The sequence below is a fragment of the Corylus avellana genome, chromosome ca2 (genome assembly GCF_901000735.1).
Source record: "Corylus avellana chromosome ca2, CavTom2PMs-1.0".
In the NCBI taxonomy this organism is placed as follows: domain Eukaryota; kingdom Viridiplantae; phylum Streptophyta; class Magnoliopsida; order Fagales; family Betulaceae; genus Corylus; species Corylus avellana.
In genome coordinates this window covers 12414295-12430934 of record NC_081542.1, presented here as the reverse complement: position 1 = coordinate 12430934, position 16640 = coordinate 12414295, and the positions used below count along the sequence as shown (strand labels likewise).

The 16640-nt window shown below is 36.5% G+C and overlaps 2 protein-coding genes across 2 annotated transcripts; both read right to left on the bottom strand.

Moving 5' to 3' along the window:
• Positions 1-941: 941 nt before the first annotated feature.
• On the bottom strand, positions 942-3685 carry LOC132171660 (fatty-acid-binding protein 1). Its single transcript, XM_059583033.1, has 4 exons — positions 3295-3685; positions 2369-2618; positions 1972-2063; positions 942-1180 (listed from the first exon to the last, which is right to left on the bottom strand). Exons 1-4 carry the CDS (start codon positions 3677-3679, stop codon positions 1041-1043), a joined length of 867 nt encoding a protein of 288 aa, XP_059439016.1. The 5' UTR covers positions 3680-3685; the 3' UTR covers positions 942-1040.
• A 4529-nt stretch (positions 3686-8214) lies between these two features.
• Positions 8215-9336, bottom strand: LOC132169065 (uncharacterized). Its single transcript, XM_059580152.1, has 2 exons — positions 8874-9336; positions 8215-8708 (listed from the first exon to the last, which is right to left on the bottom strand). Exons 1-2 carry the CDS (start codon positions 9334-9336, stop codon positions 8215-8217), a joined length of 957 nt encoding a protein of 318 aa, XP_059436135.1.
• Between the last annotated feature and the right edge of the window lie 7304 nt (positions 9337-16640).

Sequence of the window (16640 nt, the reverse complement as noted above, 5' to 3'; positions counted from 1 at the left end):
TAATTGAACCCAATGGAGTTTTAATTGATGGGTTGACCTTATTATCCAAAGCACGAAGCACCACAGATTTTAATATGTTCCTACCATCAGTGGGCTCTCTGCTGTTTCTTTTCCTCTTTTCTTTTGTAAGAGAAGCTACGCGCACGCAAGAGTAGGCCTGGCCATGACTTTCTGGCTTGCTTGAACCTTTAAATCCATGATGTGAGAAAAGCTGTCAAAGTTGAAAGGAAGGTGTGCATCTTTTAACCTATAAATGCGCGGAAGTTGTTATGCATAATCTACTACTTGACGTTTTAACTTCTGCAGGAAAGCATATTGTGCTGTGGAGAATCCAAATATTCCTTGAAATTTGGCTTTTCTTATATATCTAATATAGCTAAAAAAAAAAAGAAAAAAAAAAAAAAAGAAAAAGAAAAAGGGAATATACCTGCCCATGAGATAGAAAGCATTTTGTTCATTATAAGATAAGAATCAATATGGAAGGCAAGAGATTATGGGTTCGTTTGACAACTTTTTAGATGGTTGTTTTTGTTTTTTTTTTTTGTTGTGAAGTGACATAAATGTAAAAATAGTTTTGAGTGTTTTGAGTTGTTTGTTAATACTTTTATTTTTTTTTGCTAAAAAACAAAAACATACCCTCAAAAGTCTTGTCAAACGAGCCCAAATATGTTGGCCTAGTTTACAAGACGGAATATAAATGCCATAGTTAATCTACAAATAGAAAATTCTCCAATTACTTTCCTACTAAATTATCCAACTCACAATGAAAACAACATGCTAGGAGGATCTTAAAGAAACAGATTTCCAATATAATAGTTTCGCAAGTAAATTGCCAAAGAACTTGTGCATTGACAAATGATTTATTTCACTTTCAGCCTTTCAGGAAAATGAAAGCCCTGGACTTATTAGAAACAACGCGGAAATACAATAGTGGCCAGTGGTCACATTCCCAAAATGTAATATCACCTGAGGATTACAAACCAGTTCTTCCAAAACACAATTTGATGGCAAGGAAAAATTCTTTATTTCGATTGCCCTGTCTACTTTTGGAGGAGAGAGGCCAAATTTTGCTCAATGTCTTCTTTGGCTTGTCTATCAAATGAATCCTGACCAATATATAAATCTAGAATTGATCGACACAGGAGTTTACTCTGGATACTCCCAACCTCCTTTCCATCAACTACAGAAATAAGAAGACATAACATTAAGATCTAGCGCGTAATGTCGTAATGATATACTATAACAGAGAAGGATCAAGCACAACAAAAGCATCTTTCATTAATTTGAGTATATGTAACTTTTTAAGAACTACATTTTCCTCAAAAAAGAAACTGAAAATCTACCTACTGCTTATCCTCTAAAAAGAGGGGGTGTTTGTTTTGTATAGCTTCAATTTATAAAAAGTTTTAGCATTGTTTCCAATCTATTGTGGTCCAAATATCTGCAAGAAATTTCCAGCATCCACAATGTTGATTAGAGAAGGCAAAGGTTATAATCCACACATTGGATAATCATTAATTAATTCCATTCCAATCCTATACATTGTAATCCACATGAAACCAAAAAGACATATATAAGCTCTATTTGAATCGTATGGAGAAAATACTACCATTACAAGGTTTCAATATTTCACTCTTCTACTATTATACTGATGTCGGAACTTGAAGTATTCCAAAGGCTCCCAAGAGAATGCAGACAAAAATAATGGTATAATAGGCACCCTGTGTTCTTTGTTAACACATAATATGCATTAATTCCATGACTATGGTGCTTTCAAGTCAGTTTCTGCAAATTCTTAGCAGTTACAGAGGCCACAGCTGAAGGAAAATTAAGTGCACACTAACAAGCGCACAAGGTAATCAACAGTCCATGCAGCATTGACAGAAAAAAACAAAAAACAAAAAACATGGTCTTATGATACAATTAGTAACTACAGAAAAAGAAACATAATAAGAGAAAAAGGCATCTTACTGCTTGTGCAAAGTACATGGCCCCGTTCCCTGGACAGATCTATTACAGACCCTCGTGGTATTTTATATTCATCTTTGAACTGGGAAGTGAACCTGCAATGAATTGGCTGTTACACTGATAGAAATACTATAAGATCTGAGATTTTCTGGACCACTTGGACTAAAGGAAAAAAGAAAAGAAACAACACCAGACCTTCTGCAACTATGAAAACAGAGCATGGAAAAAGAAAATTATAGTAAAAATGAGAGGGAGAGAGATGTGATAGCCCTGTGTAAAATGACATGTGCTTATGCAAGTTCTTAGTAATTTCAGGTCATTTAAAGCTCTCAACACAACGACGATGCTGATATTTACCATTAGTATGGAATAGGAGCTATTAAATCATAGAATGATTCACCTTTGAAGCAATTCTTTATTATCTGATCCCCCAAACTTTTGGAGTCTGCTCCCTACTGACTCTTCAAAAGCACTACGTACAGAACGGATACTCAATCTGCCATACACTATTTGAAGTCTAACAGTCACACATATATCATTTTCAATGAGATCTTCATTGAACTTCTTGTTTTCCTTGAACTCAGAGTCTGATAGTTTTCCATATTTCTCACTCAGAAATTCTTTTACACCATTACCATCAGCATAAACCCCTGCACAAAGACATAATGGAGGATAGCACAGCTTTAATATAATGCCTGTTTTCTATACTAACAGCATATATGTACACATGAAAAGTGCGACATTAGTCCCAGTAGTATGAGCCAAATGGATATTACATCTGTGGAGAATATGTAAACCTGGAATTCCCTTAGAAAAGCTAGGTGGGTTACAGTTGTGTTCATAACTTTTCCTTCAGAGAAGCTTTTTATTTTAAGTAAATAATTGAAGTGGTTCTTTCCTATATACTGCCATTGCAAGTTACAAAATTATTACAGAGAAACTTAACTCTGATCAAGGTAACCTTGACATTTTTCTTTGAGAAATGCTACATTTACCAAAGTTTCTCTCCAAAAAAGTTGGTTTCCTAGTAATGTGTCACTATTTAGCATTTTTTTTATTTTTCTTTTCCCGTTGTTTAAGTTACATTTATAAGTAAAAACTATGAGTGTTTTTATTATATAATTGTCAATTTAGATTTAAGTTACATCTCAATTCAACTGACTGAATCTGAACCAACATAGAGTTATCAAAATACTAGCTTCCATTTCACAAATGAGTGTTTTTATTATCGAAGTTAAACAATGAATGTTTTTCCCAATAACAAAAATCAAAACCCAACAGTGAAAAGCCAATGAAATATTGGAACTTGAACAAGAAATGTGGTACCAAATGCGTAGACATCGATGTTCTTCAACCCCAACACGCTCTTTTTCCTCAACCCAATTCCGAGGAGCCCCCGAGAGTCGCCGATGACGGAAGGAAACTCGACCCCGGTCTTGGACTCTACCACCGCCGAGGACGAGTTGTCGGCCAGAGAGAGTGAGCCCCAGAGTGGCGAGAACGCGCGGTTGGAGAAGACGAGGCAGTTCAGCGCCTTTTGGAGAAATGTGTGCTTTGGGTCCAGGGAGACAGCAGCTACGACGGCAGCAGATGCGGCGGCGGATGCGGCGACGAAAGCGGCGGAGGAGACGCGGCGGGAGGTGGAGGTGGAGTTGGAGTTGGGGAGCTTTGGGGGCTGAGAAAACGAGAATGGGAAGCGCAGAGAGACCATGGTGGTACTTTGGGAATTTTACTAAAAATGGAGGTTCGATTGGAGTATATATAGTTATGGAGGGTGGCACGTGGTATGCACGTGACATGGAGATGATGCTTTTAGGCCTTAAGTTTGGCCCGTTTGGGTAATGGTTTGGGCTTTAGGAGGTGCCTGGATTCAATATTTAATGGTTTGGACTGGGGGATTTCCTAAGTGGGCTTTCATTTCGGGTCGTTTAGCCTTCTCTTTTTGCTTTGTTGGGCCATTAAAGCCCAATGGGCTGTGAAATTATGGAAATAAAAACAATGGTTGTATCTCTTTTTTGTGTGTCTGTAGGGGTCCGACTGCTACTGAGGGCGGATTTTACTGACTGTTCAGCCGTCTAAGGAGGGCAGAATTCACTCGTAGTCACACATGGGCGGGCTTTTATTTTTACTAACCGCACATGACATCCGCTTTGTATTTTGAGTTCTCTTTTGAGATTTTTATTTATTATATTTTTTTTGAATTGTAGACTTAATTTATATATGTAGGCTTGTGTTTTTTTTTTTTTTTTCAAAGCTTTTTATGAGCCTTTTAGATGAGTTTAATGCAATTTTTGAACTAATTATACACTTGTAAATTGTAATATGAAATAAAAATTGAGCAATACAAATATTTATAAGTCGATTTCTAATATGACAAGAAAAATACATCTATTTATAAACTTTATGCAATACAAGCAAATTGAAAAAAACAACTACAAAATATTGAATTGAATTATATTATCTGAATAAAATAAAATACAACGGTTTGAAATAATATCCATATCTGGATAGCAGACACTAGACACACAATGTTTTTTTTTTTTCCTTTGAATAACAACTATGTCAATTTAGTGTTCAGACATTTCAAACTACCAAGTTAAATTAGCCAATACTAAAAGAACGAAGTCCCAACATTTAGCACATAGAATGCAACAGCAAAAAGAGGAGGAGAAAGAAAATGAGGCGTTAGGGTTTTGTTTTCTACTTTCCCCAGATGAAACAGTGTCATTTTGAAATCAAATCCTAAAACAACTTTGATTTATAAGACAAAACTACCATATATGTAGGCGGAGATGGATGATATCCGTCTTTACCTATGCATATTCTGCTATCCGATTGATTGGGGTTAGGGCTTAAAAATTCGCCTGTAACTTAACATTTTATTTTAATTAAAATATTTTATGTGTTAGACGTAATTTATTACAAGGAAATTTGAATCATTCGTGGTGATTGGAACAACAAGCGAATTGTCATGTATGAGGATTAATAACATTAGGATCTATTATAACAAATGCAACAGCACTTGATAATTACCCTTTTAACATTTTTTGGTTTTTTTTAATAATTAAGCTTTAACTAATCAGATTGAAGTAGGATCAACAGCACTTGATATTCCTAGCTAGGTACCTAGGATATATGCCCATTGTCATTTGTGAGGATTGTTGGTGTTTCCATCTACTTGCCGACCCAGAATCAATTAATTCTTAAATGTTTCCTTGCATTTGTTTTAAAAACCAGTGCAATCAAGCATGCACCTCGTTTTTTTTTTTCTTTATATGTCTCTGTTATTATGTTTAATAAATTAGTACACACAGAGAGAGACATATATATATATATTGCATTAAGGTGAGGAATATTGTTTAGTGTCTTCTTTATATATGTCAAAAACTGTGGCCTGCTATACTGGTTCTGGTTTATAGATTTAACAAGTTATTATTAAGGCTAGCTTGACTTAAACGTGGTGTTCTTATTAATGCATAAAAACAAATCAACCAAAAAAGTCCAAAACTACTGCAAGGTTATGGGGTAGTTTTTCATCGGGTTTGAAGCATATGTTAAGTTAATGTTTAATCAAGTTCACACTACAATTGTCAAACAAATACAGCCTTAATTTACTGCTAATTGGTTTATGATTTAACAACTTATTAGGGCTTGAGTTAAACATGCATGGAGTTCTTACCGATGCATTAAAAAAGCCAAACAAAAGTACAAAACTGCAACGTTTTTGGGTTGTTTATCATCAACTCTAAAGCATGCTAATTAAAAAATTGTTAGAATTATAATATAACATGCATGTGATTATCAATTGATTTTTCTAGTTTTCTCTCTAATGTATATATATATATATATATATATATATATATATATATATATACATATGCGGAGTACAAAATTAAGAACAAATATAAAGAGTACTACTTAAGCCTGCCCACACGCATGACGAGAAGTTGGAGAATGTGGCCAAATTAAGAAATACATAAATTCTAGGGCATAGGAATATTGACCAAAGCGAATTTTAATAAGTTCTAATTATGCCCTCGAAATTCCGTGATAAGTGTTACGAGGCCATAACCAGCAAATATATATAAATTCATAATAAGAATAATAAAATATCATTATCTTTTATTTAATAATAATTCTAATATATATAGGGAAAAATATAAAAAAGCCCCCCAAACTACCAACCGTTTTCGATTTAACCCCCTGATGTTCCAAAAGTCATAAAGTAGCCCTCCAAACTACCAAACTTTTGCATTTTGGCCACTCCGTTAGTCAAAACCGTCAGTTTGGACGGAAATTGCAAAATGACATCGTTTCGTTACGGTAAGTTACTAGAATGCCCTTTTCAAAAAATAAAATCGATTTTAAAAAGGGTTTAGGAGACGACGTCGTTTTCACTCTAGTACCTACACACACAGCAGCTTTGTTTTCACTCTCTGTGTTTTTGTGCTTGTTCGGATTTCATGGCAATGTGGCAAAGGTGAAGTCGTTCTCCCTCCTATTGGAGGAAAGTGTGTTGGCGCAACTGTGTGGTTGTCCGGATATTGTTTCCTGCCTTGGGAGTTCTGTTTAGTTTCACCATCTCTGCTTTGACTTCATCTAACTCTTTATAAATGCCTTCCATTTTCCTTGCTTTTGAATGTGGATTTTAAAGTATCTGAACTCAAACTAAAAAGCGAAAACAACAAACCACAGGAAACTTACATCACCCAGCACTTCCTACCCAGGGTAAAGCCCAACCCAAAAACACAGGAGGAACACAGAACATGAGGCACAAATCCAGGAACAAAGCACAAGAAACAAAGGAGGAATAGGGGGAAGGAGAACGTACCCAAAACAGAAAATTGGAGAAAAAATTTCCTCTAATTTGACCCATGCCGTGGGTTTTGGTGACCCAAGCGGGTCTTGGCTAGAGACCCGTCGTGGGTCTGCTGACCCACGACTGGGTCTGGCAGCCAGACCCGCGTGGGTCACGGCGACCCACGCCTCTCTCTCTATCTCTCAGGCAGCCACTGTTTGTCCTAGAAATATCAACAACAGCACTCAACGAAACTCTAGAGCGAACCGATCTAGTGTGGATGAATGATTTTCCAGCGAACTAACCTTCGCCAGAGGAGCCCTTAAAACCATCGGAGCCTTCGCCGGATCCGTGGAAGTCGCGGCAAGTGAGCTAGCCCCAGTGATCTTCTCTGGAGTCACAAATTTTTTCGCATCATCAGGTAAGCAAGCTTTCTTCGTTTTTGTTTGCCCATGTCAGTACCTGTAGCATTTTTTCTCCAGTTGTAGGCGTAGCAGCTCTCTTCTTCATTTGTACGGTTGCATGGAGAAGAAAACGAAGAAACGAAGCTGCTGCGACGTCGTTTCCTAAACCCTTTTTAAAATTGATTTTTTTTTTTTAAAAAAAAAGGGCATTCTAGTAACTTACTGTAATGAAACGACGTCGTTTTGCAATTTCCGTCCAAACTGACGGTTTTGACTAACGGAGTGGCCAAAATGCAAAAGTTTGGTAGTTTGGAGGGCTACTTTATGACTTTTGAAACATCAGGGGGCTAAATCGAAAACGGCTGGTAGTTTGGGGGGTTTTTTTATATTTTTCCCATATATATATTTACCGGGTTATGGACCCACAACAATATATGACGAAGAAAATCTAGAAAATGGAGGTTCCCAAGCTAACCATTTCTCCTAGCTACCAACCAACCATCCATAGGCATGGATATTTTTATTGCGGGATTTGAATTTATGCCTTATTATGTACTTAACTAATTTAGTTTTTATTAATGCCCTAGTGGCCCAATGGGGCTGAGTCGGTCTATATGGCTCAATTGGACTAGAGGGAGACACCTATGGTTCTCACGTGGTCTAAGCTCTTATTGTGTGGCTCCTAGTAAATGCTATTATGGTTACGTCCAAGTAAAATAGCCAATGTTGATCTCCCTTGCATGCCCTTTTGAATAAAATATACATGAATAAAACTACAAGACTAAAATTGACATAATCCTGTTTGAATCCCTTCCACAAAATGTCCATAATTGCTGCTATTCTCCATATTCAAATTTACCGCTTTCACAATTTGCAACGCATCTCCTTCCAAAATTAGGTTTGTAAAGCCCATCTCCTAGCTAAAGATCACCGCATAGAGAGCTGCTTGTGCTTCGGCCAGGATTAGTTCCGCTAAGCTAGCAAGTGTAATGCTCCGAGCTGCGATCACCCTCTCAATACTATCACGAGCTATCATCTCCATGCCTATATGTCCGCATTTTTTTCCACCTCAGCATCCCAGTTAAACTTGATCGTGTTGTAGGGTGGCGGCTGCCATTGAATTAGTTGTCGTGCTTGGGGAAGCTCCACTCCCTCAGCATCCTGCAAATTCTGTCGTTGAAAATTACCAAGGGATTCCCTAGCCTCACTGATCACTTGGTTTGGATGAGAGAAAACTTCCCCGTGTACCACAGCATTTCGGCAGAACCAAATCTTCTGAGCCACGACTGTAAACAGCTCTACGTCGGTTATTTCGCACATGTCCAACAGCATTTCAAAAATTTGCATGGACTCCCTTCCCACATAGTCCCCTTTTTGAATCTTTGTCGTGCCATTTCCCCACACATCTTTCGCCGAAGGACAGCTCCATAAAATGTGTTCAATAGTCTCCTCATCTATGTCACAAATAGGGCATGATTTGTTTGGAACTACCCTCCTGCGAAATAAATTTGTTTTTGTAGGGAGGAGGTTATTACAAGCTTTTCACATGAATAATTTAACAGCATTGGGAATATTGAGTTGCTACAATGCTTTCCACACCCTTTCATTTGTGCTCGGTCTAGACCCCTCACTACGGGACGAAGCCTATATATCCATTTCCATATGGTATGCACTGCGCATGGAAAATTGTCCATTTGCAGTACATTGCCATATTAATTTATCCAAAGGCTGAAGAGGACTTAATGGGATATTGCTAATAGCCCGAGCTTCTTCCTTGTTGAAAATATTCGAAATAAGGGTAAGCTTCCACCTTTTTGTGCTTTGATTAATGAGGTCTACAATCCATGCATCCTTATCAATAATACAACAAGGTGACTGCACTGCGAATGTAGTCGGGGTTGGGAGCCACCTATCACCCCACACTCGGATGTCTCTCACATTCCCCACCCTCCAAACTAGCACATTCCGAATCACTGCTTGAGATAAAATAATACTCCCCCATGCAAAGGATGGTCGTTTTCCAACCATAGCTTCCAACACCGAACTATGAGCATAGTATTTGGCCTTGAGAATCCATGCAGCCAAGGAGTTAGGATTTTGGAAGAGTTGCCAAATTCTTTTTGCTAGCAAAGCTTTGTTGAAAACCACCAAGTCTCTGAATTCCATTCAACCTTGTGATTTTGCAACTCCCATTCGTTTCTAGCTCATCCAATGGATCTTTGAATTTTCCTCTTTATGCCCCTACTAGAATTTTTGCATCAACCCATTGATTTCATTGTTTAAGGATAGTGGCACTTGAAAAACACTCATACAATAAGTGGAAATTACCTGAGCCACTGCCTTTAAAAAAATCTATTTCCCTACTTTTGACAAAAAATTCACCTTCCAATTGTGCAAGCAATTCCAACCTTTATCATTTATATTGTTCTCCAATGCCACTTTCTTTTTCAATTCTCGACTGCTAATAATAAAATTGGATTTTATTTTTTTAATTTTTTTTACATATATAGTTGTTTTTATTGATCGAAGAGATCTCTAGTAATTATTGCCGATTTTGGTCAGGAAAATGAAATGACTGGGTTGGTATCATGTCATGCCTTTATGAGGGAATACATTGAATATTGTTACAAACATCCTAAAAAATTGTCGACAAAAGAAAGCATTAATTAGTGATCATCGATCTATATCTATCTATCTATCTACTATTCCCTCCATTATTACTAATAAACCCTATTTCTGACTTGATTGCACACTACTGTGATTAATTATGAAGGGATATACGGCCAAACCTTATACCCTCTGACCCTTTTTATATTATATAGGCTCCCTCCAATTTAGTTGTCATATATATATATATATATATATATATATGGCTTTTTCTTTTATTTTCTCTCCCCATTAATTTTCAAACCAAATGGCGAGAAATGAGAAAATGGTTAGATTTTCTTTTCTTTTTCAGCTTCATTCCACATACAAGATAGGTGGGTTTTAATGAAATTATACATAATTTATATATATATATATATATATATATATATATAAACGGACAGTTAGTAAACGAACAAAAGTGGTTGAGTGCAATACTATGTAATAATAATGGAGAGCAAGAAATGCGATGGAGTTGGCAACAATGATGGTGCTTTTCCAAGTGTGCGTACGCGCCTATGTGCGAGAGTCAACCGGAACCATGTCGCATTAAGGGTTTATTTGAGATTGCGTTTGAGAGATTTAAAAGTACTTTTAATACTCAAAAAGTCCGTTTGAAGAAAAAATACTTGTTTGATAAAAAAAATTAAAAAACGCTTTTAAGGGAGCAAAAAAACCTAAAAATGGCAAAAATACATTTTTTGCAAAAGCTTAAAAATAAAGTTTTTGCCCAAAAGCTCTTTTTGACTTAAAAGCTCTATTTTTCGAATACAATCCCAAACAGATTCTAAATATCCTTTAACATTACTGATTCAAGGGAGGTCTTCACCCAAATTTAATATATATTTTTGGTAAGTGGTTTGAAAAGAGTTGTTGATTTGATAGAAACTTTTATTGACTGTTTTGAAAAGTGTTGTTTGTGACTCCTAAGAAAATTTTTTAGGAAACTTTTGAGGGACGGTATGAGACAACATTTGATGCACCAATGTTGTAAATATAAGTCTTTTGGGATAACGTCAATCTTATTAAAAATGGGTTAAACTTGCTTGGATAGACTATATAGAATACAGTTATGACATGTTCATTTGATTATCATGTACCTTATATCTATACTTCATTTACATGACTTATAATTAAACTGATGGAACAATATATGTTGCATATTGTTGCATATAGTTTAAACAATCACCACAAAAAAAACAAGGTTTAGTGACATGGTTATTTGTGGCATTTTTGGCTAAAAAAACGTCCCTATTGATTTCGCAACGCTTGATTAGGGGCACTTGGGACATGTCGGTTTTTATGGCGACTAGAATTTAAGATTGAGACGTTTTTTTACGAAAAAATGCCTCGAAAATGGAACGTTTGAAACAAAGCGCCCCCTTTTTAAAAGGGGGCGCGTAGTTGTGAAAAACGCCCCCTTTTTAAAATGGGGACGCTTCCTAGGCAAGCGCCCCCTTTTTAAAATGGGGACGCTTCCTAGGCAAGCGCCCCCTTTTTTAAATGGAGCCACTTCCTAGGCAAGCGCCCCCATTTAAAAAAGGGGGCGCTTCCTAATCAAGCGCCCCCTTTTTAGAATGAGGGCGCTTCCTAGACAAGGGCCTCCTTTTTAAAATAAGGGCGCTTCCTAGGCAAGCACCCCTTTTTTTAAAAGGGGTTGCTTGCCTAAGAAGCAACCTCTTTTTAAATGGGGGCTCTTGCCTAAAAAATGGGGCGCTTACCTAGGAAGCGCCCTCATTCTAAAAAGGGAGCACTTAGGTGGGCAAGCGCCCCCTTTCATAAATGGGGGCGCTTGCCTAAAAAATGGGGCGCTTACCTAAGAAGCGCCCTCATTCTAAAAAGGGGACGCTCAGGTGGGCAAGCGGCCCCTTTCATAAATGGGGGCGCTTGCGTGTAAAGGGCCCCTATTTCTATATGGAAGCACTTCCACGCTGCGAAGCGCCTCCAATAATTAATATTTAGAGAAAATATTTTTCCCATGCAATCCATATATATTTTTTATTTTCTTCTGATATACAATACGCAATACAATATTGTATTGCGTATTTTCTCCATAAATATTGGATTAATCCATAAATATTTTCTCCATTCATCAATCTCATACAATCTTATACATATATATCTCACAATACATATCTAATCCATATATACAATCTCATATCTCATAAGACATTTAAATTCAAAATGATGATATCATAAACACAAAGTGTACGTATCACATCTTAAGGAGTTAACAAAAATTGTACCATACATATGAAATAAAATATCCAAAAACGATATCATAAACACAAAGTGTACCACCTCTTAAAAGAGTTCACAAAAATTGTATATTACATATGAAATAAAATATATCAACGAGTTTGCTTAGCATTTGGCGTCAAATACGTACTCAACCTAACAAGTCAAGTATACGTACGTCACTTAACGATTACCTGCAAATGATAAAAAAAAAAAAAAAAAAAATTAAATTACAAACCTATATCTAACTATTTTGAAAGTTCAAACCTATATATAATTAGATTATATTACAATTGACTAAGATATGAAGATCTCCACATACTTTGTGATGATCCACAATGGTCGCCTTCTCCATCAGCTGCATGCTCATCTTCATTTGTTAATTCATTCTCACCTATATATAAATAGATGCAAATGCATATTATGCAATCATATATATGTTCTTAAGTCAATAGTAATAAATTGTGTTTGAGCAGCTAGTTACCCTATAAAAGGATAAAAGATAAAAGAAGAACAGCATAAAATAATTTTTATTGTGTTTAAGTTATATAAGCCAACATTAAAGGATAAAAGATAAAAGGATGAAAGATAAGCCAACATTAGAATTTCAAATTTTATGTTGTTCTTCCTTTATCTTTTATCATTTAAACAGCATAAAATAATTTTTATTGTGTTTAAGTTATATAAGCCAACATTAAAGGATAAAAGATAAAGGATAAAAGATAAGCCAACATTAGAATTTCAAATTTTATGTTGTTCTTCCTTTATCTTTTATCATTTATTGTGTTTAAGTTATTTTTATATAACTTAATGTTTGAGCAGCTAATTCTCCTATATAACTAAAAATAATTTCGATGCGTCTACTATCCAGGCGCCCTTAATTAAGTGCACCTAGATAGCAAGCGCCATTAATTAGGGGCGCCTACCAGCTAGGCACCCTTAATTAACGAGGCCTGGCTGGCAAGCGCGCCCCTAATTAAGGTATATTCCGGACTCCAGAAGATCATCATGTTTCTTCCACAATGGTATATATACAACTTTTTCCAAAGAACTTACATAAGGCAATTAAAATTCAAAAAATGGCACCAATCTCGACGAGTAATTTTGGATAGTAAAGTGGACTATTCTGGCACTACCAATGAAGAGGAAAAACAAAGGAACATGATAATAAAGGATAAGGAAAAACAATAAATTTTTTTAAAAAAAAAAAAAGAAAAGAGGTATTCCGATCCACTTAATTCTGCAATAATAATTCAATACTAAATGTTAATATGAACGAACTGCACAGTGAAATCAAAACTGAATTAAATTTGAAAGAACACTCCAGGACAACCACGGAGATTCTTCAAAATTGTGATTGTTGCATTCAACAAACCAACTACACCCTAAAAGTAGAGAAAGCTTTGTTGAATTTAAAATTCCTAATTCTCATAAAAATCATAATACATAAAAAATCTGACTATTAGAATCCCAAATCGACAACTTAAAGAGACAGCAGATACAAAGAAAAACAGAGACAGAGACAGAGAGAGACTCACTAGTACAGGAACATAGAGAGAGGCAGGTCGGTTTCGACTGGAGAAGATGGCCGGTGGGTTGGCCAAACGTGTGGGTCACTGGGCGCCGAAGAGAGAGATAGGAAAATCGAGATTGAGAGAGGGGCGACTAGCGCCGTAGAGAGAGATATGGATCAATATATATTGAGGGAGAGGGGAGAGGCTAGGGATCTAATATATATATATATATATATCCTGATGCAGAGAGGGGGGACAGGCAGGCCACGCGGGGAGAGGTTAGGGAAAATATATATTGAGGGAGAAATTAAGTCTTAGAGCGGGAGCTGAGGAATCAAAAAGAAAATTAAGTTCCCGCTCGCAAAAACAAAAAATATAAATATATTAAAATTAAAAAACACTTATAAATTTATTTATAAAAATAAAAAGTAAATACTAAAAATTAAAAAACATTTAAAAGAGACTTAAACTAAAAAATATATAAATGCAAAATCAGTTAATGTGGTTGTCTAGATTAAAATTAAACTATGTGATATAAAAACAAAAATAATACTAATTCAGAAATTATCGGGATAGGCCACAATAATAATTTAATTCTTGTAGGCACCCTTAATTAAGGGCGCCTAGCTGGCAGGCGCCCCTAATTAAGGACGCCTAGATGGCAAGCGTCCTTAATTAGGGGCGCCTGCCAGCCATGTGCACTTAATTAAGGGCGCCTAGCTGGTAGGCGCCCCTAATTAAGGGCACCTAAATGGCAAGCGCCCCTAATTAAGGGTGCTTGGATAGCAGGCGTCCCGAAGTAAGAGCGCTTGCAAGCCAGGTGCCCTTAATTAGGGGCGTTTGCCAGCCAAACTCACTTAATTAAGGGCGCTTGCCAGCCAAGCACACTTAATTAAGGGCGCTTGCGAGCCAGGCGCCCTTAATTAGGGGCACTTGCCAGCCAAGCGCACTTAATTAAGGGCGCTTGCCAGCCAGGCGCCCTTAATTAGGGGTGCCTGCCAGCTAGGCGCATTTAATTAAGTGCACCTAGCTGGCAGGCGCCCCTAATTAAGGGCACGTGGATAGTAGGCGTCCCGAATTAAGGGCACTTGCCAGCCAAGCCCCCTTAATTAGGAGCGCTTGCCATCCAGGCGCACTTAATTAGGGGCGCCTAGCTGGCAGGCACCCCTAATTAAGGGCGCCTGGATAGCAGGCGTCCCGAATTAAGGGCGCTTCCCAGCCAAGCGCCCTTAATTAGGGGCATTTGCCAGCCAGACGCACTTAATTAAGGGCGCCTAACTAACAGTCGCCCCTAATTAAGGGCACCTGGATAGTAGGCGTCCCGAATTAAGGGCGTCTGCCAGCCAGGTGCCTTTAATTAGGAGCGCTTGCCAGCCTGGTGCACTTAATTAGGGGCGCCTAGCTGGCAGGCGCTCCTAACTAAGGGCGCCTAGATAGCAAGCGTCTTGAATTAAGGGCGCTTGCCAGCCAAGCACACTTAATTAACTAAATTGGGGCATATCCTATTGGAATGTCCCGAATTAAGGGGACGTTTTTTTGCGCAGGCGTTGCTAATTTTATTTTGTGTCGTTTACACAATAAAACATCCCTATAAGGGGATGTTTTATTAAAACGCCTATATTCCAAGCGTTACTAAACCTTGTTTTTTTTGTAGTGATAATTATTTCTTAAAAATAAACTACAGCTACTATACCATATTTATACCCTAAATGATTTTTGGAGTTAAAATAAGACTTATGGCTCGTTTTGTTTGCAGAATAGACCCCTGGAATGGAATGACTATTCTTATGGAATAGTCATTCTTTTGTTTGATAAGGGTCTATTCCTAGAAATAATTATTACCATGGAAATCATTAATCTCTTACACACACGAATAGCTATTCGTCTAAAAAAATTAGAGGAGTAGCTATTCTTGAGGGAAATGATTAAGTTTTTCAAAAAAAAAAAAAAAAAAAAACCATTATTTATTTATTTATTTTAATTTTCTCTCCAACTAAAAAATAAATAAATAAATAAATAAAATTAAAAAAAAAAATGAAAAACCTTGTGGGTGGCGCCCAGTTCATGGGGTGGCCAGCCACCCACAAGGTTTTTCTTCTTCTTTTTTGTTTTTTTTTTTAGTTTTGGAAAAATTAGAAATTATATGGGCTTTTTAGTAATTTTGGTTCAATTCCAATTGTGAAATATGTTTGCTACCAAACTAAATAATTTGAATAATTATTTCATTCCAACCTCTTTTATTCCCAGCAATATTTATTCATTTTTCTATTGGAATGCATATTCTGCAAACCAAACGAGGCCTTAAATTACTAGAGTTGCCGGCCACGACTTCGAGGCGACTTAATTATTGAGACGAAGAAAGGGAATAAAAATATGGGATCTTAGATCTAGGAATTTAAGTGAGAGATGGTATTCATATTTTTATTTTTATTTTTTATTTTTTTGTCTATTTCCGTATAAGAGATGGTCAAATTTGCTATGAAATTTGTAAGAGCACATATGAATTTTAAAGATTTAATGATAAATCTTTAAAATTTGTAAGATCACATATGAAATTTGTTCTTATGTATTGATAACTTTTGTTTTTGAATTTCTAATTGTAGAATGTGACACCTTCCATTGAGAATCATTTAAGTTAAAGAAAGCAATATCATGTGTGTGTTTTCCATATTAGGTTTGATTTATTTTCCATATTAAAATATGTGCATTTAGGGTTTGATTGATTCCCATTCTTCTATTCTCTCTACTTACCACAGTTTTCCTATAAATAGGGTAATTAGTATTGTATAAATTATCAAGAAAATAATAGCACAATGTGGTCATAAAGGGCAACTCTCATTATTGGTGAATGTAGGCCTCTTTAGGCCAATCCACCCCAAATTTTCTATGTTCTCTCTCTAGGCCAATCCACCCCAAATTTTTTATGTTCTCTAGCTCTCTCGGCAAACTCGCGTATAAAGTCGATTTTGCCGATAATTCCATCAAAACCCCGCATCCCATTATTATTGCACAGTTATACACAGAAAAAAATACATAAATACGTAAAAGCTTTTTTAGGCTCTGCAACAAAAG